This window comes from Ursus arctos, unplaced genomic scaffold (genome assembly GCF_023065955.2).
Source record: "Ursus arctos isolate Adak ecotype North America unplaced genomic scaffold, UrsArc2.0 scaffold_1, whole genome shotgun sequence".
Taxonomy (NCBI): domain Eukaryota; kingdom Metazoa; phylum Chordata; class Mammalia; order Carnivora; family Ursidae; genus Ursus; species Ursus arctos.
Window position 1 is genome coordinate 62,282,359 of NW_026622763.1, and position 24,732 is coordinate 62,307,090.

Consider the following 24,732-nt stretch of genomic DNA (forward strand, 5'->3'; position numbering starts at 1 on the left):
CTCAGAGGAGTTAAACTTACACAAAGAGAATCAACTGGGTGAGAGGGAGGGTGGGAGGGCACATCCAGGCGGATGGCTGCCTTGCCCCCTTAAAAACCAGCCTGGTGGCCTGTCTTCGGGGAACAGCAGACCCCATCCCCTACTTTCCTTAACGAACCCATTAGTTCCTTTGCAGGAAATTTTCCATTCAGGTCGCTTCTAGGGCAAACGCTTTTTGTTCGCTACCACTCCGTAGTGTGAGAAGTACAGAGAAATGCAAAGCAAGCTCGTGGCAGCAGCTTCTTTGCGGCAGAGCATCCCTTTCCCTTCAGCTTTGGCAATTTAGGAAGAACCGAGGTTCTCAGGGGAGATGGGTGAGGGGAACGCCAGGTCCAGGAACACATTAACCAGGAGTCCCTGTTTTTACCTTCTATCCACTTCCACTCACATCGCCACAACTACCCCCCCCCCCCCACCCCGCCGGCCCCCACCTCCCAAACTACCAACACAAACACTTGTGATCTCTACAAATGGGTGGTGGTGGTGGTGGTGGTGGGTGGAGAACATTTTCTTTCTCTATGATTCTGAACAGGATCCAACCTCCATACTAAAAATACATTAAAAACAAATAAAATCAAATAAGCCAAATCCAATGGGTAGCAACTATCTCGGGAGAGAAGCAGCTGCTGGCACCTGCCTGGATACGCTGCAGTTGGAAGCGGTTGGCTTTGGTCTTGAATTATTAATTTATTTATCCCCCCCTCCCCCACTCCCGACTGGCAGGCAAGAAATCTCCGTCTCTTCATTTCCCCTCCGCCCCCACCTTAGAGGAGTCTCCCACTTCTCAGTCGCGGGTCTCTCTGCCGCCCGCCCGCGGTGGCCGTCGCGTCCCTGGCCCTCGGCGGCCGCGGCGCTGCGCGGGGGGCTTCCCGCTCGCTGGGCGCTCCCACTCGCGCCCGGACCGTAGCGGCCGTGGGTCCTGGCGGCGGCGGGGGAGGGCGGGGGAAGGCAGCGGGTGACAGATGTACTCCTCTGACAGCTCTCAGTATCAGCCCAGTGGCTCCCTGCCATTGGCTCAGTGCAATGGACCGGCAACGCCGCTCACTATAATAACACTCATGCCTGCCAGCAGCAGCAACTCCGAGTGCGGGCGCCGAGCGCGGGGGATGCTGCTGCCGCCGCCGCCGCCGCCGCTGCCGCTCGGGCGGCTCCTGCTGCCCGGCTCCGCTCGGCCGCCGCGCCGGCACTGACTCCCGCTCAGTCCTGCTGCCTGGCCGGCCCCTCCCAGCCCGGGATCCTCCCGCGGGGCGCGTCGCCCCAAGGCGGATTAGAAGAGAAACAGAGACTGAGAGGGAGAGCGCCGAGAGCATGCGGAGGCGGAGGAGCCTCGGCGCGCACGGCAGAGGGGTGTAGTGAGTCTGTCTCCCCAAGGCGTGCGAGAGAGGCGGCGGTTCGCCCTCGCGGCGGGTCCCTAGCCCACCCTGCCCGGGCTCCGGCGCGCTGCGGCTGCGGGCGCGAGGTGCATGGAAGCGGCGGCTGCGGTGGAGGAGGCGGCGGCTGCCCCATGGAGTGTTACTACATTGTCATCAGCTCCACGCATCTCAGCAACGGACACTTTCGCAACATCAAGGGAGTTTTCCGGGGCCCTCTCAGCAAGAACGGGAACAAAACTCTGGTAATAGCTTCTGTTTCCCCCCCTCTCTCCCTCCCCCCCCCCTTCACTAAGAGGACATTTGGAGGATTGAGGTTACTGTGAAATTTTGGAGGTGTCGCGTTTCAATTTGATTTATAATATATCAATTTATCTATCTTGTGGGCGTGGGGTGAGAATTAGATGTAGAAAAAGGCTGTAATCTTAAGGAAGCTGTGATCCACGGTTTTGGTGGACACTTCGACAATGCTCTGGACTCAGAACACCTCACTCCATAATGCTGGAGATTACCACACTGTCTCCTTATTTGAAGCAAATTGTGTCAACAGGACCTGTTTTAAAGAAAGAAAATAAAAGAACCCTAACCCCAAGTGACCCTTTAGCAAATTTTGGCTTAGGAAGCTGAAGGTGAATGAGGATGTGGGTGTCTCCGATGGGAGCAGGGAGCCATGTGACTGGTGGCGCGGAGTAAGTGGCGGGATTGAGTGATGGTCTCAGAAGGAGTTCGCGTTCTGGCTGTCTCCTCAAGGACTGGCAGCAAACTTCTCTAGTGAGAAGTTGTCAGTACTCAGCTTAACTGAGTGACTCCAGAACCCCTTGTCGCCCACTTTAAGCCATCCACTAAAAGAGGTTAGAGATAAATGTGAAGGGCGAGCATTATGTCACAATCAGAGCCACTAGGAAGCATGCTAGACAAACAGAACCCATGCAGTTGCTGGGAGGTTCTCACTGGACCACGGAGCTTCATCTTTCAGCGTCCTAGTCGAAAGAGCACTCCTGATTGGTGGGAGAAGATGTGCTGAGCATTGAGATAGCGCAGGGTGATAGCTGTTACTTTTTCTTCCAGATCCCCTCTTAGTTACAAAACCTTTGTGGAACTGACTCCTGAGAAGTGTACACTTCAAAAAAGAAAATTTAAGAAAAGGAAGTAGAGGAAAAGCTCATTAAGGTTAAATACTGCAAGGAGAGTAGAGCTAGAGTAAGGTGGTAATATGCAAGTATATGTATCACTAAAGTCTGAGCCCCCCCCCCCCCCTTTTTTCACAAAGTGGTTACTGAGCCTAGTAGATAGAGTAGAAGTTTAAGGACAGAGTCAGTCCATATTTTAAAACATGATTCTACATACTTTTTTTTTTAAGTGCTGTGATGTTTTCCAAAAATGAAAAGTTCTCTTCTGAAGTTTTAAGTGAATTCTGGCATTGATAAACATTTGATTTTGTTTTTCTTTTTCCCTTGAATCTATTGGAATCCTTCTCTCTGCTTATTTAAGATGCAAACAAGCAGGGGTAGTGTGTTGCTTTTATTGTTGTGGATAAGATTGGTGTTGAACAAAAGAAAGTGAAAACACTCTTCTGTGGTCTTTCTTAGTGGGAGTATTAGGCAGAGCAGTAGGCAAAGGCTAAGGGGATTACTGATATTGTTTGGGCTCTAATTATTTTCTTAAAGAACTCAACTGTGTGGGAAGGTAAATATTTTGGTGGGGGAACTCTTCAGTTTGAAGAAAGTACGCACTGGTTTGTTTTTTTAAATCAAGTTTCACTTGGGGGAAAAGGCAAATTTACTGAACAAGATCTCTATAGTTAACAATAATGGAGTAGGTAAAAGAAAAAAAAAACACAAAACATAGCAGAGTACATAGAAAAATAAAGTTGCCAAACCAAAATTTGTTAAAATTCTGGTAATCTTGATTCTTAAATCAACCTTGGGTTTCTAATACTGGTTCAGTTTACTTATGCTGATTTGTTTGTTGTGGGTTTGAAGTCAATCAGTTATCACTCATATTGACAAAAGATAGGTTAAAGTCTAGATTTGCCAGTGTAAGTTTGGGATTAAAATGTCTGTTAAAAAGCAACTACTAAATGAGATGAATAAATCTAAATATGGGCAAATGTTGGAGCAACAAACTAGAGGAAGAAGGGTTAGAAATAGCTCTTATCAAGTTTCTTTTTTTTTTAATTTTTTTTATTATATTATGTTAGTCTCACCATACAGATTTCTTTTAGTTATGATAAAAGGACTTCTTACAGGGACTTAATAGCTTATCCTTCTAGATTGTGTTTATAAACTGCCCAAGTTTATATTTCCTCTGTAAGAGATTTACACTGAGTAAAATTACATAGATTTTCATATTTGGTCCAACTGTATTTGGAACTATTACTTTACAAGGTAATATATGTCATACATTTGTTTTCTATTTGTGTTTTGATGATTTTGTGACTAAGGAGAATGAGAGTTATGCCTGTCCTTAAGTATAGCATAAGAATATTCATAAGTTTTTTTAAATAACTATCTAGACTTACCTAATAATGTATTCTTCACAAAACACAAGATACTGTGAAAACTTAGTGTAAGCTAAAATGTATTATAGGCTAAAAACAAAAACTGAACCTGAAACTTCTCAGAATTAGGAAGCTTAAGAAGAAACACTAATATTATCTTAAAAATGTACATATACTACATTTTGAACATTTTCAAATAAGAATTTATGGTTATTACTCTTTAATCCCAGTTTCATAAGGTAAAATTATGAGACCCTTTTTACTTTCTTGTCTATTTGCTTTGTGACATGTTTTGAATTTTGCCTTTAAAAACATCATCACATTTTTGCATTTTGATATGTGTATTAAGTTGAAAGAATTTTAACTATATTTCAAGTGCTTTTTCTTATTTCAGGAAAACACTTCTTAAAACCATTCAGGGAAAAAGTACTTTGATTTTTCCAAAGAAATTCCAATTATTTTCAGTTACTGGATAACTAATGGATGGTCTGAATATTTTTTAGTTCATATTTTTAAAAGATTTATAATCTGAAAAATTTTTGAATACTTTAAGATAGCTTATAACTGTTAATACAGGGTTCTTTCATGAATTGGAAGTTACTTATAGAACAAAGTTACCTCAGGCTTTGGTGACATTGATTAATTGCTTTAGCCCTAAAATCCAGATGTAATCCTGCTACTTTTACTGAGGAGATTATCAAACTCTACAGTCTTTCCATAGGTCATGTTATGTCCCTCACACATACAATTTTAAAAAGATACTTAAAGATTAAGCCTATTGTTAATCTTGACCTTATTTCTGAGCTTTTAAATTTTAAATAATTCCTCTTGGCAATTTTAACTGAAAATATACAAATCTTCATTTTCCAGTGTCTTACAAGCAAAGAGAAAGGTCACTCTACTTGTCATGATTTCTGTTATAATAACATCACATCTGTGATATAGCTTTAATTCCACGGAATAAGAGTTAAGCTAATATTTTATGAGTGCTCCAGAATGTCTCAATAAGTTACATGGTTTAGTGGCAATGAATAAAGTTTACCGTCCATGTATTCTCATTCTTTTTCCTTAGATTATCCCTTAGCTATAACCATTGTGTATAAAATTGTTTATTGGATAAGGACATTTTGTTATATGTATGTTTTGTCAATTGAGCCACAAAATTTCCTTGCCCTAATTATATATTTTAAGACTTCTAATACAAAATGCTTATATATTTAATATATAATTTAAATATGCATTTGATCACTTTTAGTACAGCATTTGGAACTTTAGAAATCATTACTAATTTGTTCATTACATTTTGTTAGTCAGCATTTTTGTATCTCATAAGAGTAGTAAGTCTACTTTATTAACTATGGAATTTAAAAAAATGAGTGGTGATTTTGAGGTCATACAGTAAGTCAATATTATAATGCCAGTTCCCTGACTTCAGACATATTTCTTTTATAATTTAGATACTAAATTAGGGATTCCATAGGAACTGGTGTGTTACTATCCACACTGATTAAAGAGATGGTGTTGGTGTTACCTATTTTTTGAAGGCACTGTATTTTTCCACTTGCCTTCAGGTGCAGAGAAATAGATTCAACAGAATAATTTGAATTCAAATATATTTTTAAGTCTCATCCTCCAGTATGCAAACGTCAATAATTTCCATCTGACCTAAGCCCTATTTCTGTAGGCTGTCCTCCTTTTCCAATATATTAAGTACCAGGGTTGGCAAGAAGAGAAGTATTGATTTATTAATCAGTTTTCAACATATTTGTTATGTAGTTCATTTAGATTTATTGAGATGCTTCAATTGCAAAGCACTATTCTAGGCACCGCAAGCTCTGTGCTAGGTATTGTATTAAATATCATTCATTAAGATGTATTCATGTACGCTCCTGTTCATTTTTGAATGTGCTGAAAAAATATTCACATATTTTGACATGTTTGCAGGTTTCTTGTCACTCAGGACATTTTCATATGTATTCATTTTGAAAAGAATGAAAAAATTCTGGATTTTTTCCTTTGTGTATTTAGGAACTCACTAAAATTAAGAGTCTTTGAAATATATGGCCTTTTGTTCTAATTATCATTATCTAATATAACATTATTATTCATGTCATTTCCTTGCACATTTCTATGCCTCCTAGACAAAGTAATTTAAAGGGTTTCTCCACTCATCGAAACCCATTTATGTGGCCTATTTAAGATTGTGCGTAAGACCTAAAGAGACCAGTTGTTGAATTAGTACTGTTGAAAAATTATCATTGTTAGATTAATATCCTCAAGAAAGGTTGGGGTGAGGGTGGATTAGGGTAATATCTTAACATATTGTCAAACTTCCCCACTTTATAAACTTGTTCACCCAATCAGTCCGTTATATGTTCTTCCAAATTTCTCTTAGACTATGTATTCAGTGTCAAAGACTGTCTTGTGTCTCACTTTTCTGAAATTAAGGTGTCATATAGTCTTTGCTATACTTATTTTTTTTATTCTAGCAAAACTTTACAAATGTGCATTTTTAGAACACATTTTTTCAATTAAGGAAAATAACTTATAATTGAAGTATTGATGTTATGACCTACTCAAAAATGTAAGCAATATTTTAAGGCAAATATTGTCAAGTAATACCTATAATTCCGACATAACTTTATTAGTTCATTAAATATTAATTAAAATATTTTTGATAGCTGAAATTCAAATAATGACATGATATCTTGTCATCACTTCTCAGTTCCTCACCAGGTTACTGATTACTGTAATTACATTTTTACTGAAAACACAGGTCAACAAGAGCCTTGGGGACGACCTAGTCCGAGGTTTCATATGGTTGTATTCAGGGCCAAATTCAGGCTGCAGAAGTAGTTTGTTTAGTGTGCACTGTGTTTTAGAATATTTGGCTTTAAACACCATTCAAAGAAGAATGCACTTTGCAGTTTGTTACTGTTTATACACTGCTCTTTACAGTTATTTAGGTTTTTCACTTACTTACATTACCTTCTTGACCAGTGAAGATTCTTGAATTTCCCACCTTAGAGTCTGAGAACCTGCTTCTGCACATAGGGAGACAGAAACATTTTCACCATTCTGCATGTGCCCTTTGTTGTACCAACTTTCTATAGACGATAGTCTTCAAAAAAGTTCTGGCATATTCATATTTTTATAGTATCTGTTTGCCATATATTGGTTGAACTCCTTAAAAGTATTCTCTAGATCATACCTCTAGGAATACTATCAAAATAAAGAAATGTGTGATTTGAGGGTGATGCATTTCAAAATTGCAAACTTTTGCTCAGGCTACAGGTATTTTTGGTAATTTCTTGGTTTTGGTCCTTTTAAAAATTAATACTGAACATTATTTTATTCTTTAATTTATACTTTTAATAAAAATGTTTAGTTAATGTAACATATTTGGAAAATAGTTTTTCAAAAGTATTATGCACAGGGGAAATAATATTTTTAATGATTATAATCATGAGTCACTGTTGAAATAATTTCCTCCAGTGACCCTGTTTAGCTGAGATATTACTATTTTGGGCAATGGCTGTATATTAGGAGTTTGCATAATCCTTCCAGAAAGACAAAAAGATAGCAGTTTTAATCTATGGTGTACTGCAGCCAATATTTCTTGAAGAAATTATGTATATCACTTTTTATATTGCTAACAACAAAAAATGAGAAATATAATTTTCATAAGTTTTCTTTCTAATAATTGTAGCTGAAACCATTTGATCTGTTTTATTTCATTCTAAATTATTCTTTGGCTCTGAGGAAATATTTACCACATATACTATATTATGATGGTGTTTTCAACTAGCAAGTTTTCATTTATTTCATAAATGTATTACAGTATACTTTCTATCACAGTGTAAGATAAAATGGGGTAATAAATAATTAAGCTTAATCCTAGTTGTCGAAGTAAACAAAATCTGTTACCTGATATAGTACTCTGGACTCCTTCCTAAGGGTGTGACACCATTAGAGAAAAGTTACATACTTTTCTAGATGTAGAAACCTTAAATGAATTCAGTGCTTATGATGACAATGCCATATTCAAATGAGATAACACATTGTTTTCTTAAATAGCTTTAGAAAAATGAGCTTTGCTGTGTTTCATAGCTAGCTTTTTGTTGTCAACCAGAAAAGTAGCCAATAATTTAATTAAATACTACTTTTGTTGCTGTGAAGGTAGCTTGTAGATGCGGTCAATGTCTATGATTCACTGACTTTAAATAGAAGAGATTATCCTAAACCAATGTGTATGGGTCTCATGCAATCAGTTGAAAGGCTTTTTGAGCAAAAACTGAGGTTTCCTGGAGAAGAAGAAATTCTGTCTCAAGACTGTAGCATCAAATCCTGCCTTGAGTTTCCAGCCCCCTAGCCTGTTCTACAGAAGCCCCACAAACCACAATCACATAGTCAATTCCTAATTTCCTAACATATAAACCTGTCTATCTGCCTGCCTGGCTGGCTGGCTATCTATCTATCTATCTATCTATCTATCATCTATCTATCTATTTATCTATCTATCATCTATCTATTTATCTATCTATCATCTGTCTATTTATCATCTATCTTTCTACTTATATATATACCTATCTATCTCTCCTACTAGCTCTGTTTATCTGGAGAACCCTGACTGATATACTGAAGATCAGTGTATTATATCTCTTTTATAATAAGGTGACTCAATATTTGAACTACAAATCATATTTGGATTTAATTGGAACTGGGTGAACTTGACATTATTAAACTATTTAGGTTTAAATTGATTGACCTTATTGTGGAATGTTTCTGTTACTTTATAAAAAAATTATAACTTTATTTTAAATCTTTATCTGGATTACAATCTATCCTCCATCGATCCCCTTACATCTCCACAAAATCTTTTATAACTATGTAAAATATACTATTCTTATCTGTTCAGCTCCAACAGATAGTCACACATGCATTTATTGTATTTGAAGAAAGTCAGGCTATCTTTAAATGAGAAAATATTTTAAGCAATATCAAGAGGTATAATTTGGCAGTTTAAATGTAAAACATTTAGTTAAATTTAAGAAAATAGTCCTTAAAGGGTGGCTATGTAAAATGAAGGGCTTAAGCTTTACAAAACAAAAATATCTCCATAAAAATATACAGAATGTTGTCAATACCACCAGCCAAAAACAACTAGAAACACAACTCTAGTCGAACCAAGTTGGACACACTGGTGCTTATTGGAACAAGGTAAACTGTACACCATGGGGAACCATGGTGCATCTCATGAAGTGGAAATAAGGACTCATTTTATAGGATTTGAGATTGGGTAAAGTGATTTTGTGGAGAGTTGATTAAAGCACTCTTTTATTCTGGATACCATGAGAAAGATGGGCCAATTCTATGGTTGGTTATCTCAGTACTTCTTACCTAGGAGGCCAAGAATAGAGTGAGGGTAAAGCTGTAGTTGAAAAAAAAAAAAGGCAGTTTTTCTCATGTTGGCTGGCAGATGGGGATGTTTGGTAACAAAAACAGTGTTTTTGTTTTTATCTGTCCTCAAAGATGATTGCTAAGTGGTCTTGTTTTTTTGTTTGTTTGTTTTTTTCTGTTCCATTATGCTCATAGACAACCTTGTCTGATGTTAGTGGGCTGTGAAACTCTTGGTGTTTGATAAGAGAAAACCACACTTTACTCTTAGATCCAGATAAGCTCCTTGGTGACAGTTCCCAAGGAATGCTTTTTTCTTGGATATGACAAGAAAATGAATGGCTGCAAACAGGCAGGAGGCAAGGCCATCAGCGAGGGTGATTTCAAGGAAATGAGATCCAAAGCTGGGGACTTTTCAGGATGAAGAAGGGAAGGAGAATGGTCAAGAATTATCCAGGTGGAACAAGGAAGACATATTGTCCTCCACTGTCACATTGATATGAGGATTTGGGGAGATAAAACATCTACCCATCTATTGACAAAGATACAGGGGAATTTTTCCAAGAGAGACAGATTTCATTAATATCAGACATTTCAGAGTTCAGGAAGGCACAGTCCTAGTGTTTTAGGACATGTGGAAATACAGTTAACTGTATCATAGAAGAGGACATAAAAGAATCACATGGAGATTAAAGTCCAGAGAATGAAGAATTTGGAAATTCTGGGCTTCTTGTGGAACTGATGCCATTGAGGATAGAGGGTAGGATAAAATTGGTTTTGGTAATGCCGGTGCAGGTCTTGGCAGCAGTGGAGTGGTGGAAGATGACAAGAGGTAGGGGTTCTGTGGGGAGCACTCAGAGTTCCTGGGCTCACCTTTGACTCTTTCTGTGAGACTGAATTATGCGTGGCCCTCCTCGGAGCCTCAGAGCTTTCTCCTGTCCCCTGCTGAAGTGTTATGGCAAATTAGTCCTACTGTATAGATTTCCTACCATATTCAGCCACTGGAGATTTGAAGTATTAACAATAATTCAGGGGTGCCTGGGTTGCTCAGTCAGTTAAGCATTCAACTCTTGGTTTCAGCTTCAGGCTCTGCACTGAGTGTGGAGATAGCTTGGGATTCTCTCTCTCGCTCTTCCTCTGCTTCTCCCCTACCCCCACCCCTGCTCCCACTCTCTCTCTCAAAATTTAAGAAAATAATAGTAATAAATTAAAAAGTTGACGTATTAACAATAATTCAAAGGTTAACCCATCTACATTGCCTTGTTTCTGTCCTTCAGATAGGAAACACCTATAGAATTCGATGTAGTGCGAGCAAATTTGGAGAGACTTTGGAACAGGTATGGCGCTGAGGGAGTTGTCAAGCACCTTAGAAGGATTATGGAAAGCAGGAGAGTTTTGGGCAATAAATTATTGGGAAAGGAGTAAGACCAGTTGCAGAGAAGGAATGGGTTTAATGATGAGAGATTTGTACTGAATTATTTTTCCTACAACTGGTCAAGGACAGAAAGATGGGATAAAATATGGATTCTCTCTTTATTTAATGAAAACATCTCAAGTGACATAGTCCAGTAGCCTCCAAGGAAGTGTCAGTGGAAATATTGTAAGGTTACCTTTCAAAACTTGGTATCACCTCTCCTTGCTGAAATGAGACAAAGTACCTTCATGCTAGGGAATAGAATAGCTGCTTTCACTCCAGGATTAGCATGTCTTCATGTCTTCATCAAAATAGTCACTGTCTTATTTAAATAGTGATTGAAAGCACAAACGCTTTATAACCAGATGGATCCGAGCTCAAATCCTGGATATACGTCTGGATCAGGATATAGTGAGTGGAGCTATTTGTAACCAAACCCCAAATATCAGCTCTGTACCTAAATATTTGTGTTTTGATTTTTTCATATAATAGAAATATGCAAGTAGATTTTTTTGACATTAAGTGGCTTAATAAGGTCAAAGCCAAAGACTTTGATTATATTTGTGTTTTTCCTCCAGTTCTAAAGTGGTTACTGTTCCAGCCATCACATCTACATTCTAATGTAGAGCAGCAGTGAGTAAAGGAGGAAGGATAAAAAGTTGAATGTTCTTTTTTTAAGAAATCCTACCCACCAGTGTTTGCTTACCTCTCTTTGGATGGAGCTGTACCACAGAACCAATACTAAGTGTGGGAAGGATGAAAACATTTTTTTAAAAAACTTGATTAATTAAATGGGGCACACCACTAATCCCAATAAAATCAGTGTTATGTTAGTAAGAAAAAGAGATAATTGATAATACCAGAGAAGTCTACCAAAACTAGTCACTGGCTTTAAGACCTTTGTCAAGTTCACCTCTCTATCAATTATATTATGTTTAATGGGGAAGATAAAAATACCTACCTAGAAACCAAGTTGCAGATCAAAGGAAAAGTAATTCACACAGGTTTGACACATAATAAACTTTAAATAAATGGTGGTGGCTATCGACAATATTTCATACTGGAACATTCAGATCTGTATTAGAATCTCACTTATTCAATTCAATATATAAATATACATGATTTGGACACTTTTGGTATTGAACAGCATCAGTATTTCCTTTTTTTCTCGGTTTGTCCATGACACCTCCTGCAGACTTGTTCCCATTCCAGGATTCATGAAATCTCCTTCCTAAAGTATGGGCTGGGCCTTGAATATTCTAGGACATAAATTAAAATCTTATGAAAAACTTCAGATATCAGCTGTCCTTCTGACTCATAAAGTTCATGGAACTATATCCCATACTTCTAGGAAGCTGACTCTTTAGGAAAGCTTAGAATTTCTTAACTCTCTTCAGTAATGATTTCAATAGCTCGGATTCCCTTGCAAGGTCTTGGATCACTGCTGTTCTGGTGCTACAAAATTAATACTTACACTAGGGGGCGGCATAACATTTCCTCTTGCTCTTACATAGACATATATAATAATCATGGATTAATAGATTTGTCAAATATAGTTATTACAGTTTTATTAGCTAAAAGTCACTTTAAAAATTTCACTGACCAGGAAGTATGGACATGCGACATACCTGTGATGTATTTGCTGTATACTTTATTTGTATATTTTACCATGTAATTATTTCCTGCCTTAGTCCATGTGATATATATAGCAAAATGGAACTCACATGGAGTTGGTGTCCAACTACACCTTACTAGACTATCATTCTTGGCTATAATTGTGTCCGTTTTCATTATTGAAGTTGACGGTTCTGGATTCTTCTAAGTATCTTCAACCAAGTAGGTTTATGAATCTTAATGCCCAATTTATTTTAATGACATAGTTAATTTATAATTAAGTTTGATGTACATTTTCATGGACTACATTATTAAGCAAAATAAAGGTGGACTGTGATGACGATTATTTGTTAGCACAAGAATAGCTAAAACATGAAATACAGGATAATGAAATTGTGAAATATAACTTTATTGCATGATTGCCATAGCTCATATTACAGAAAAATAGTTGAAAAATGTCTGAGACTCAAATTTCCCAGTTTTATTAAAATTTAATGGAATTTCCTCCATACAAATTGGGATTACATTTCTTAAAGAAAATGTGCAGATTACATAAAATAAGCACAAACTGTTCTATTTGTTACTAATCACTGTGAAATTATTGATGCAACAAGACAGATACAATTTTTATGGATTAGAACTTAGAGGAGTTGGTACTATGATGCATTCTGCTACTCAAAAACTTAGGAGGCTATTTTGTAGGTAGAATGATACTAATAAAATTTCAGATGTAGCATATTACATATTGCTGTACTGGAGAGCCACGTTTAAGATAATCTATTACCATATCATTCCATGGTAAAGGGTTTTGAAGTAAATAGTAGCAGTAGTAATAATAATAATAACAATACTAATAAAACAATTTGCTTCTCTTTGTACAGTGCCTAACAAAGTTCTAAACATAATTTGATGATGTAAGAAAAAAATTGGAAAAAAATGGAAACCAAGGATATTGTTTACTTATAATGTTAAATCACTCTAATTAAAATGCTCTATCAATTCAATTCACATATGCTATAATCAGTAATTATTCACCTTCCAGGCACTAAACATACCAACTCTTTTGACTCATTAAAAATCCTATCAACTATTGAAACTATAGGTTATGTGAGAGATTCTTTTCTCTCTTCTCTCAGCACCCTACATAAAATAACTATGATATCTATTCATGGACACAGGCAAAATAGACTTGCACACATAGAGCAAAATCATTCTCTCTCTCTCTCTCTCTCTCTCTCTCACCTCCCCTCTTGCTACACCCCCATCACAGTCTAGAAAAGGAGAGAGGATATTGTTGTTCCAATTTCAACCTGACTGCATGGTTGTTTCTCAGGAAGTACACAGAATTCTACTCACAGTTTTGGCCAGATCCAGAGATCAAAAAATTATTTTTTGAAAAGTAATTAAGAACTCCACCTCCCCCCAACCTCAGCCACTGGTTATAATATCAGATGTCTGAAAATAACAGTGCTAATATTCTGGGAAATCTGAAGTAACTCAATGGCCAAAGTTCCACTGGATGGCCACAATCCTAATAATTAAAAATAAATAGAGAGAGACAGAGCAGAGAAGGGAGGGAGAAATGAAGAAGGGAACAAGGAAGGGAGGGAGGAAAACGAATGGTAAAGAAAGATCATTATTCTTAGGCAGTTAAGAATGTAAGCTAATATACGAAGGTATATCAGTTTAAATAATTGGATGATGGTACATCCAGGTTTGCCTGGGATAATCCCAGTTAAGGTTGTTGTCCTGGAATGCTTAATAATGGTCCTGCCTTTTACTGTCTGATTTGGATGATAATGTATGTGAGCATCCATTAAAGAGAGGACCCTCCACAGTAGCAGGAATCAGCCTGAAAAGATTTCCCGTTCTCTATCCTGGCTGAAGTTCTGCATTATTTTAGGGTTTGTAGATTCCTGCAAGAATGCTATGTATGGATGATGTCATTAATATAATACTTGGCTATGTTTTCAACCGAACACTAAGCCGTGTAATATCCAACAATGAAAGGAATATTAGTTATTCTTTTTCCCACTATTGTCAGTTTGAATTTAGCTGCATGATGGAAGAAGGGATATTCAGAGGCAGGGTGATGCAAAGACACAGGGCCACTTGGAGGTCATCTGAGGCAGCTGCAGTAAAGTTAAGAGGAGAAAGGGCCACAGTGAGCATCTGATGGTCATGTATGAGCCAAGCCTTGTCAGTGGAAAGTTCCTGGGGCTGATGAGCCAGCTGCGCTGTTCCAAGCTGACTATTTTAGTGGCAGAATTTTGCCCAAGCATTGCCAGTTTTGGTTCCTCAACAAGCCTCATTCAACAAGGTCACCTTTGAATCTGTCAGCTACCTAACACTCTTCCAATAAATGTATTTTATGCTTCATTTAATGAGTTAATTTTGGTTATTTTTAGCTGAGAAACCTGACTAGAATTAGGACAACTGTGGAATTGGCAAATTTTTTTCAAGGACATGAGTATTTTGCTGGGTTTTATATCTAGAGTGTTTTTGACAGGGTTCCACTCCCTCCTTTGCTTCTCATCATTCCCCTTCCTAGTTTTCTACAGTGAAAGGTGCTCAGCCTCTGGGACTAGACTTACATTTGAATTCTGGCAGTGTAACCTGGGCCAACCATTTATCCTCTCTTAGTTTCTGTTTTTTTTCTATAAATTACAAAATTGCAATTCATTTAGTCCCTGCTATATACCAGATGTTATTTTAAGCACATTATATAAATCATATGTAATTACTGCTGAAATTCTTTAAGATGGGTACGTGTGAACAGGATTATTGTAAGGAGTAAATAACATAAGGGAATTCTCTACTTCAGTGTCTGGCACATAATCAAAGCTATTGTTATTTTTGCCATTATTGATATCTTAAAGAAGACTTGTCTTCCACCTTTCCGAAGCTAGTATGTGGCCTTGTACTTTTCAGAAGAACGTGAGGGATGCCAAAGGAATAATACTGAGTATAGGTGCTTTAGGAGGTCCCATGAAAAATAAGCCAGGAGATTGATCGTAACATTTAGCATCTATGTATAACCTATGAGTGGATTATCTAGTTTATTCTATGCAGGAAAAATGTTCTCTGGTATACAGATTTCAAACTAGATGATCGTAATTATCACCTGAAGATTTAGAAAATACAACATCCTGGACTTCACTTAATATTTATGGGGAGGGTTCAGTAATCTAGCTTTCCTAAGAGCTCCCGGATGACTCTCACTGTTCTAGGATAAAATACGTCTTGCTTGGTTTCAGCGAACTTGTTCCAGAAGGACACTTAAATGTCACACACTCATATTTGACATGAGAAATGAGACCCTGTTCCCCTTCTTTCTTTGGTTGTCTGCCCAGCAGTCCTCCTCATCCCACCTCACCCCCAATAAATCCTTTAGAAAGTTGGCAGAAATGCATTCATTCATTGTAAGGAAAAATGAAATTAGATAAAGTTTAGTTAGAATATAAAGGACATAATCTTAAAATTTAATAGAGTCTAACATCTACAGAACTGATGAAAATGTAAGACTTCATGTTATAAGGAGCAAAAAATCGAGTTCTAGGTTTAGCCTCGTGAGACAATTTAGTTAACTTAGCTAATATCTTTCTCAACCATGATTTCAATATGTTAATTCATGAAGAAATTAGAGATAATAGTGCACTTCATAGTATTTAATAATTTTCAACGTATGCTATTTTCTTTAGTCATTGTGTTGAACAACAAAGCAAATGGTCAAGCTAATCAACATCAGGTAATTTACAATATAAAAGATACACAGGTGAATAGCTTTATGAAATGTAGGGTGTTAGTAGGTACTTTTTTTGAGAAGTATATAGCAGATTTAACAGTGATAGCCTGGATTTACAAATAAAATCATATATGCTAATTATATTCTTATTAAATCATGTAACATATCTCAATTACCCTCTGGGATTAAATTATTTTAATTTATTTAAAAAATTTGTGCAGATACTGAGTGTTTATATGTAAGTAATGAATCACTAAATTCTACTCCTGAAATCAATATTACACTATATGTTAATTAACTGGAATTTAAACAAAAAATTGAAACATAAAAAAATTTTTGTGCAAGGATTCTGAAGTCGTATTTACATATATGGGATTATCTTTTATCATTGTTTAGAATTTTTATTTATAAGGTGGTTATGATCCCATCAGAATCAATTCTATAATAATTATGTGGTTGAGTCAGTCATTTTATGTAATTTGATAAGTCATCTGAATGTCTTTGATTAATCTTAACTAAATCATATTTTCTTTTTTTAAATTTTATTTATTTATTTATCTATCTATTTGTTTGAGAGAGAGAGCGCACACAGAGGCGAGTGGGGGAGGGCTTGATCCCACCACCTCTAGATCATGACCCTAGCAGAAGTCAAGGGTCAGGTGCCCAGTCAACTGAGCCACCCAGGCATCCGTAAATAATATTTTCAAGGTATATTTTCAAATCCTAAGAATAAATCAATTCATTTAATTAAATTTGCAGTTACTGAGCACTTAATCTGTATTAGGTCCAAGGCTAAAACTTAGTAAAATATCTCATTTGATCATATCAGCAACTCTTTCATTTGGTAGTTACAACTGGCATTTTATAAATAAGAAAACTTAGTTTTTAGAGCTTATTCAAGGTTATCTATGTTGTTTTAATTCATAGCTGTCATGTGGACACTGTAGAGAATAGATAGGATTGCTAAGTGCTAAGACTTAATATACATATGTCCATGTCCATTCCATTTTGTTTAATTTAGAATACAAATAATGAACTTCATCCATTCCCATATTCTAGAAAATATGGATGTCTATGCTCAGGGATCTAGAATTAGGAAATCAGTATATAAATCTTTAAATATTTCCTCCAAATATCATGGTTTCCTTCTCAAGAATAATTTTTTAATTTCATTTCTCTAATAGTTTTCCTACTTTTGGTACAAAAGTCTGGATACTTAATTAAATTTTGCATTATTGTCCACTTGTGTGTTTATCAGCGAAGTGTTCAATAAAGACATTTTCATGTTTCTTTTTCTTTATATAGGTAATGGAATAGAAGCTAGTTAATTAGATTAAATGAGTTAAATGGCATATTTTATACGTATTATATATTGCACCAAGGTAGAAAAAACAATTATGTAGTAAAATGTATGATTTTAGTAAAATTCAGAGCTTAAGATATTTTTCCAGTACTTTCAATTCACTTTGCAGTTTTTTTCCTCCAGCTTTTGTCACTCCTAGTGTTTGCAATCTTCTATTTAGTAACCATTAAGAGTAATGAAAGTTCTCCAACTAAAGCAGATAATGAGTTATTTGCAAGTCGTTTATAGCTGAAAGAGCACCATCATTTTCTAGGATATATTGTTGGGTTTTTCATTTATAGAAATAAGATAAGAGAAACTGTCCATTTTCTAATCACTGGGCTTTGCAGCACACATTTGTAAAGGGTTGGCTTTCAGCTTTAGACAGTTCATAATGTGTAGGTTATCCTCCCATCTTTCTCAGAAGATTATTTTCAGAGAGAATACAAGAAAATGAAAAGGTCTGAAGCCTTTTAATATATTTTTTGGTAAGATGCTGGTGCTTCTAAATTTATTTTCTCCTAATTGCTGGCTGTGCTGCAAGGAGTGGGGTGATGAGAAAAGCACCTTGTAATGTGTGAGCAGAAAGGAGCCTTTGAGCGGCCCTTTGGTGTTACTCCTAAGGAGCTTTCCACTAACTCTATGCTCATCAATTTGGCCCAAGACGAAACTCTGTGTGTGTGTGTGTGTGTGTGTGTGTGTGTGTGTGTACATACAATCAAGATAAAAGGTCTAAATGAAGTTACAAGCTTCTGGGATATCTGGAGGGAATAGGAACATTTTTAAGGATTAAGGATGTCTTTATGCTAAGAAAATATTATAGTAACTTTTTGAAGTAGAGAATAAAGACAACATAATTCATTGCAAAACGGAAGTTAGAAACGAAAACCGTATGGCTAAGAATAAATGTGATAATAAATATCCTTGGAGTGGAGACTCACAAGATAATAGCATACCCCTACATTGCATTTCTTCTAACTTCATACTTTTATATGAATATGTATTTATGATACAAAACGAATATGATTTTTAATCAGGCAGTTACAATATTTTCTACATTTTACTTATGGAAAACTGAAGAGAATCTAAGGTTCGTGCCAGAGATTATAAATACTGTGAGTAGTTCAGCCTAATGTTGTCTTGAGTTGTGTGTTAGTCACAGCCATAAGTATTAGTTAATTATATTAATTTTGTAATAATAATGCTTTAAGCACTTCCATTTTGCAGAGAAGAATAACTAAGGTGGTTAATTTTACAATGCGAATTTTATATATTATTTGCAAAATTCATATCTTACATTCTACCCTTAAAACAGTTCATGATTATATATAATAAAATATATTAAACTAGAAATCAAATATATGTTTCCAAAAATAAGTGTACAAGTATTCCCAGTGAAATATGTAATTTTGCTTTTGTAAGTTTTAGTTTCATATCACATGATTATATAGGTTTGTCAGAGAATCAGTAGTGAATAATTCCACCAACATAAAAACATAAACTATTAAAGACAGTTTGTACGAAAACACTTCAAAAATAGAGAGTAATCACATTTAACATAACTTGTTGAGATGTTGCCTGTCAATCCTTCATACCTGTTTTGTGTGTCAAATGCTGCATACAGTAAAACTGTAGTTCAATTAACTTTCTTTAATACAGGTTAAAAGGAACAAATTGTGTGGCAGAGATTCCCCCACATGTGAAATCAAATATATTGCTTTATTTTCTGCTAAAAATCTGCTAGTTTTGCAAATTGATTCACAAAAGGGAGAAAGGGGTAAACAATGCTTTTCACCAGAAGGAAGACTATCAGTAAAAAATAAGGTTATGTTGTTGACAGTAGATAGGAAGCTAAGTGATCTGATTTTTTTTATTTTAGCAATTATATCTCATTAAAAATTGGCAAAATGAGCTCATGTATTTATTCATCAAATATGAATTAAGCAGGATAGTAACATTATCTGATGATTTTCCCTTTCTCCTCTAGTAGTTGCTTAGTCATCAGGATGTGGAATCACACCTATTCTCCTTGCTAGAGCCTGTTGAAAGTCATCCTCAAGGAGAGTATAATAACACAGTAAGTGGAGAGGCAGGAAAAGAGACTCTCAAAGGGAAGACAAAAAATAGTAAATAACTTCAGAGATGTAATGGACACTCTGCAGAAAAGTGTTATAATTATTGGTAGGGTAAAAACTGCTGTTATTAGCTGATCAATATCATCGGCTATAAACATGAACACCCTACTGATATTTTTATAATTTCAGAACCTAAAAACAGGTAGACTATTAATCTTCAACTATAGTAAATGTTTAATAAGATATTTCACAACCGAGTATTTGAACCTTTAATGATTTTATTTTTTAAATATTTAATATATATAAATTTTATATTTTTGTGTATATATTTATTATTACCAAGATTAATTAATAGATGATTGGCACATAAGTTGGTAGATAAATAGATTTAGAGATAGACAGTTAATGACATAGAAAGTATAAAAACAGACTGCTATTAATTTCTGTCAATTCTGACATTTCAGAAAACTAGAAAGGAAATATATATACACATATAAAACACTCTTAAAATTTTATGTTTCCCCAAACATATTTTCCATGTCTAATTTTTTTATATACAATCATATAGAAAAGCTACTTTCCAGATAAAATATTTGTTCTACTTTTAACAAGTGTCAGATTTCTAAAAAAATACTTACGTACTTAGGATCAAAATTTAAAATCCTGACAATTTCCTAGTAAAATAACTTAAAAACCTGCATATTAATCCCAGTAACAAGTTATTTCCCATTATGTATTTTCATTAATAATACATATGTACATATATTTGCATAACTTTCATCTATATTTCTAGATGGACAAGTGAAAGAGTATTGAATTTAGAATTTGAAGATTTAGTTCCTGCCTAATTATTCTAATTAACTAAGACTTAGTTTCTGGCTAATTATGTGTGCTGCTTGAGAAAGTATGTATCTGCTCTGAGATACATATATTCATTTATTTCTATATTCCTGTAACATATTTAGTGAATACCTGTATGTGTCAGATTCTGTACTAGGCACTATTAAAATAATGGAAGGCAATAAAAACTGCCTCTAGAATGTATTGTCTAATGAAGCAGTCTCCAAATTAGGGTGCATACGATATGCTAGAAAGTGTGCGACATGCTCTACAGGGAACAAGTAGAAATATTAAAAATTATCCTTGTATTTGGATTATCTCATTTTAAAATGCTTTATAATAGTTCATGCTATATAGAAATGCATGTATGTATTGGCATATTAGCTTGAAAGTCTTTTGTTAATAGGATTGTGCTATCAAACAAATTCAGAGAGAGAATTAGTATAAGGGAAAAGAGTCAAATGAATTGAAAAATGTTATAGCCAAAGACATTATATTTATTAAAGATGGGTTTAATTTTTTTTTGGCTTGAACATTTTGAAACATCACATATATGATGTCCCCTGTAGTTTTGCAGTTAAGCATCAATATGAACATACTGTTTTAGATACATGTTTAGATACATAGCCAAGCATTTTGTTTGAATTAACACATTCTATTTTTACAGCAACCCTATTTGGAAGGTACTCTGATTCTATCTAACTTATAAGTGTCATTCAAATTCGGGTAATTTGTCTCCAGAACCAGAGTTCATATCCAGTATGCTAGCCTGTCTCTCATATGTCCAGTGCATTGATAGAGTGCATTGATGTTGGCAGATCTGGAAATAAGTATGGTATTAATAACTTTAATCTGTTTTTCATTATTTGTATCTTTATGTCATGAGATAAGCAGTCTTTCTTTTGCTGTGAAGTACATCTTTCCTCACAGCATTAATTTATAGTTTTCTGATTGTATTGTTTTAAAATTCTGTTTGAATAATCATCAAAGAATGAGTCAAATTTGAATCTTACAATGTGCTGAGAGTACTACATCCAGACCTGGAAAAATGGAGTCTATTGAGATAAATGTTCTGCATCAATAGGAACCTCAATTTTGCACTAAATATTAGTATAATATTGTAAATTTTATAAAATGCTGAATGAAAAACTTTCTTAACCCCTTTGATAGAATTCCATTCTATTCATTGAAAATGATTCATATTGTATATACTTTGGGGTATATCAAACTATTATTTTCATTTTTATGTCAACTTTAATAATGCATAAATTTTATTAATTAGTTATTGAGTTGCTTTCAGAAAATACTGATAATTTTATTTTGTATTAAAACCAAATATAAAAAAGTGCTTTATGTGAGTTAAGTTGTAGGATATGTTCATTTATTGAAAATATCTACTAGGCGCCTGTTGTGTAGGCAGCTATTGTGGGATAGGTGCTGCAAATGTAATAATGAGCAAAAAAACACGTTTCCTGCCCTCATGAAACTTATGGTCTTGCAGGGAGGTGGGTGTTAATCACTAAGTGTATTGCATTAGGTTAGTAGGGCTGCCATAACACAGAACCACAATCTGGGTGGTTTGAAATAACAGAAATTTATCCTCTCACAGTTTGATGCTAGAAGTCAGAAATCAAGGTATTGGCAAGGCCGTGCCCCACCTGAACCTTTGGGGGAGAGTCCTCTCTTGTCTTTCCTAGGTCCTAGTAGCCTCAGGCATTCCTTGGCTTGTGACAGCAGAAATCCAACCTCTGCCTTCCTATTTACATGTTATTTTCCTTTCTGTGCCTGAATATCTCTATATCTTCACATGGCATTCTCCTTGTGTGTCACTGCTTCTTTTCTTATAGACACAGACAATTACTGGATTAAAAGCCCACTCTATTCCAACTGACTTTGTCTTAACTAATTACACCTGCAAAGACCCAAATAAGGACATTCTGAAATTCTAAGGGTTAGAACTTCAACGCATCTTTTTGGAGGATACAGCTCAATCCATTATAGGCATCATTGCAAGCTCTGTTACGTGTCATGAAGGAAAGGTGCAACCAGAATGAGAGCACGTGCAGTGGTGAACAGATCTAGTGTGGAATGTAAGGAAGGCTGTGTAAATTGTAAGTGCGCAAAGGTGGCAGAAGGTGGGATTCAGCAGAGAAAATGGAATAGGCATGTGCCTTTTGGAGCGAGGACGCTTAGTATCTTTGAGAAACTGAAGGAAAGCCTATATGTCTAGAGATTTTAGAGTTGGTCAGAAATTGGTGGAGATGGGATTGTGCATAGGTCCAGAAAGTGCAATATTTGGGTTTCCTTTGAAGGTGTACTGAACAAGTGATCTGATTGTATTTTAAAAATACAATCAGCACTTGGGAAATACAAGATGGGGTGGGTATAATAATTGATGCAGACATACCAGCTAAAGGTCAATTGTAGCAGTCTAAGCTCGACATGCCTTGGACCGAAACAATGTATTTGGAGACATGTGTACAGATTTAAGATTTAGATTCAGTAAACAAAATCAACAGGATGTAGGATAAATAATATGCAGGGAAAGAAGTCAAAAATACGTGCCAAGAATGCCCCTAAAGTACTCTCTTATAGCATTGAACAAGTGTGAGTACACTCACTGGCATAAGTGTTAGTGATAGTAAATATTGTTAAATGTGTCTTTGGACATGTTGAACATGAAGTGCTTTTTTACAAATATTTCAGGCACATAGTTAGATATATGGATTTAGAGGTCACAAATAAGGTCTGGATTAGGAGATATATTTTAATAGCCATTGGTCATCCTTGCCTCATTCCAATTTCCTGTGCTTTCTCATCTCTACCTGAGGAGCGGACTTGGGATTTAGAAAGAGCTCATCATGTGCACTGTATTGAACAATCTCAGGACACAAAGCTAGACCTTTACCTTTTTAATGAAATAAGTTCCATAGGCATTACAAGTTTTCAGCGGAAAAGATAATTCTTAAAACTTGGGAGTTTTAAGCTGACTTTTTTTTTTCAGTTAATGTTTAAATTCATTATTTTTTCATTCCTTTTTATCTTAAATTCTAAAGGATTATTTATCCGTGGACATTCTTTTTTCCTATCTCTGTACAGATTACCAATGATACTCAAAAACAAATGCTGTTTGGGAGATGCTTTTCAGGTCTGTGATACTAAGTGTACACGAACAATACAGAAACACTGGAAATGAAAGAACTAATGTAATTTGTAGAGAATGTGTGTGTGTGTGTGTGTGTGTATTTTAAGATTAACTAAGAGTGAGTCACTTTAAATTAGTCTCTAGAGAATAATTTAAATAAATAAGCATAAAAGTAAACGAAGGAAGGAAAAAGATCTAGAACTGGGAAACATTTGAAAGAAAATCTTTAGTAAATGGAATGTCATTCAGTTATTGCTTGTAAAGTAAACTAGAAATAGCATTTGAAGGAGGGGTGCTCACATGATAAATATGTGATACTGCATTGAGAAACCAGGAATTGTAACAATCTGGTCCCTCTATCAACAGCAGCATTACACAAACTAAAAGCCATATGCTATTAAGCACGCAAAAAAAGTCATTCTCTTTATTTGCTGGAAAAGTGAGTAGTAGATACATGAGCAATGATCACTTTGTAGACTACTCTTCTTCTAGTCACAGAAGAGGTAAATAAAAATGTCAGAACATTATCAACTGTTTCTTAATTGAAATCCATATAATAGTGAATATATAACATTTTACCCTCAAAATTCAAAAGTAAATGAAAAGTTAATATGTGTAAAATATTAAGAAAATGAAATATTGGTGAGTTATGAGATATTGGAAGTAATTTTTTAAAGTAAAAACCTGACGTGAAATAAAAGAAACAAATGTGCATTTTAATGCCTGCAGGAAAGAAAAACCAAACTCTCAAATATAAAGCAAGCAGAGAAATATTCCCTACCTATATATCTTTTGCTTTGGATAAAACTGTCATAGTCAGAAGAACAGTTAACAGGATTTGGAAAAAATTGAGAGATTATTCCAGACTTCCCAAGTATCTTGTGCCATTCTATGAAATGCATATAGATTACAAATAAGAACTTGTCACATTTTTCATATTTCTTATGTTAGTAGTTCCAAGAAACAATTTTTTGACTTTTGTCTATTTCTTAGGATGAAATTAATAATTATCAAAACCATGCCAATTGTTCATAAATGATACTTGCTGAATATTACAATAATACACATTTTTTAAAGATGACTAAGCCCATCATGTAATACCAGTGTAAGTCTATTGCATTGTCATTACAACGTCTGTAGTCTTAAAGAACAAAAAAAGAAACACACAGCACACCCCACATGTAATGTGTGGTGAAAGTGGATAGCAATATTATGAATGATGTTGTTTGGTGGTTAGGTTAAATGCAAAGG

General features: G+C 35.4%; 1 protein-coding gene across 1 annotated transcript in view; it reads left to right on the forward strand.

Annotated features, from left to right (window-relative positions):
- Positions 1–1,543: 1,543 nt before the first annotated feature.
- The window catches only part of ZNF804A (zinc finger protein 804A), a 269,546-nt gene continuing 246,357 nt past the window's right edge, over positions 1,544–24,732 (forward strand). Inside the window, exon 1 of the mRNA XM_026489559.2 lies at positions 1,544–1,654. Within this exon, the coding sequence (XP_026345344.2) occupies positions 1,544–1,654 (111 nt within the window). The remainder of the gene's footprint in view (positions 1,655–24,732) is intronic.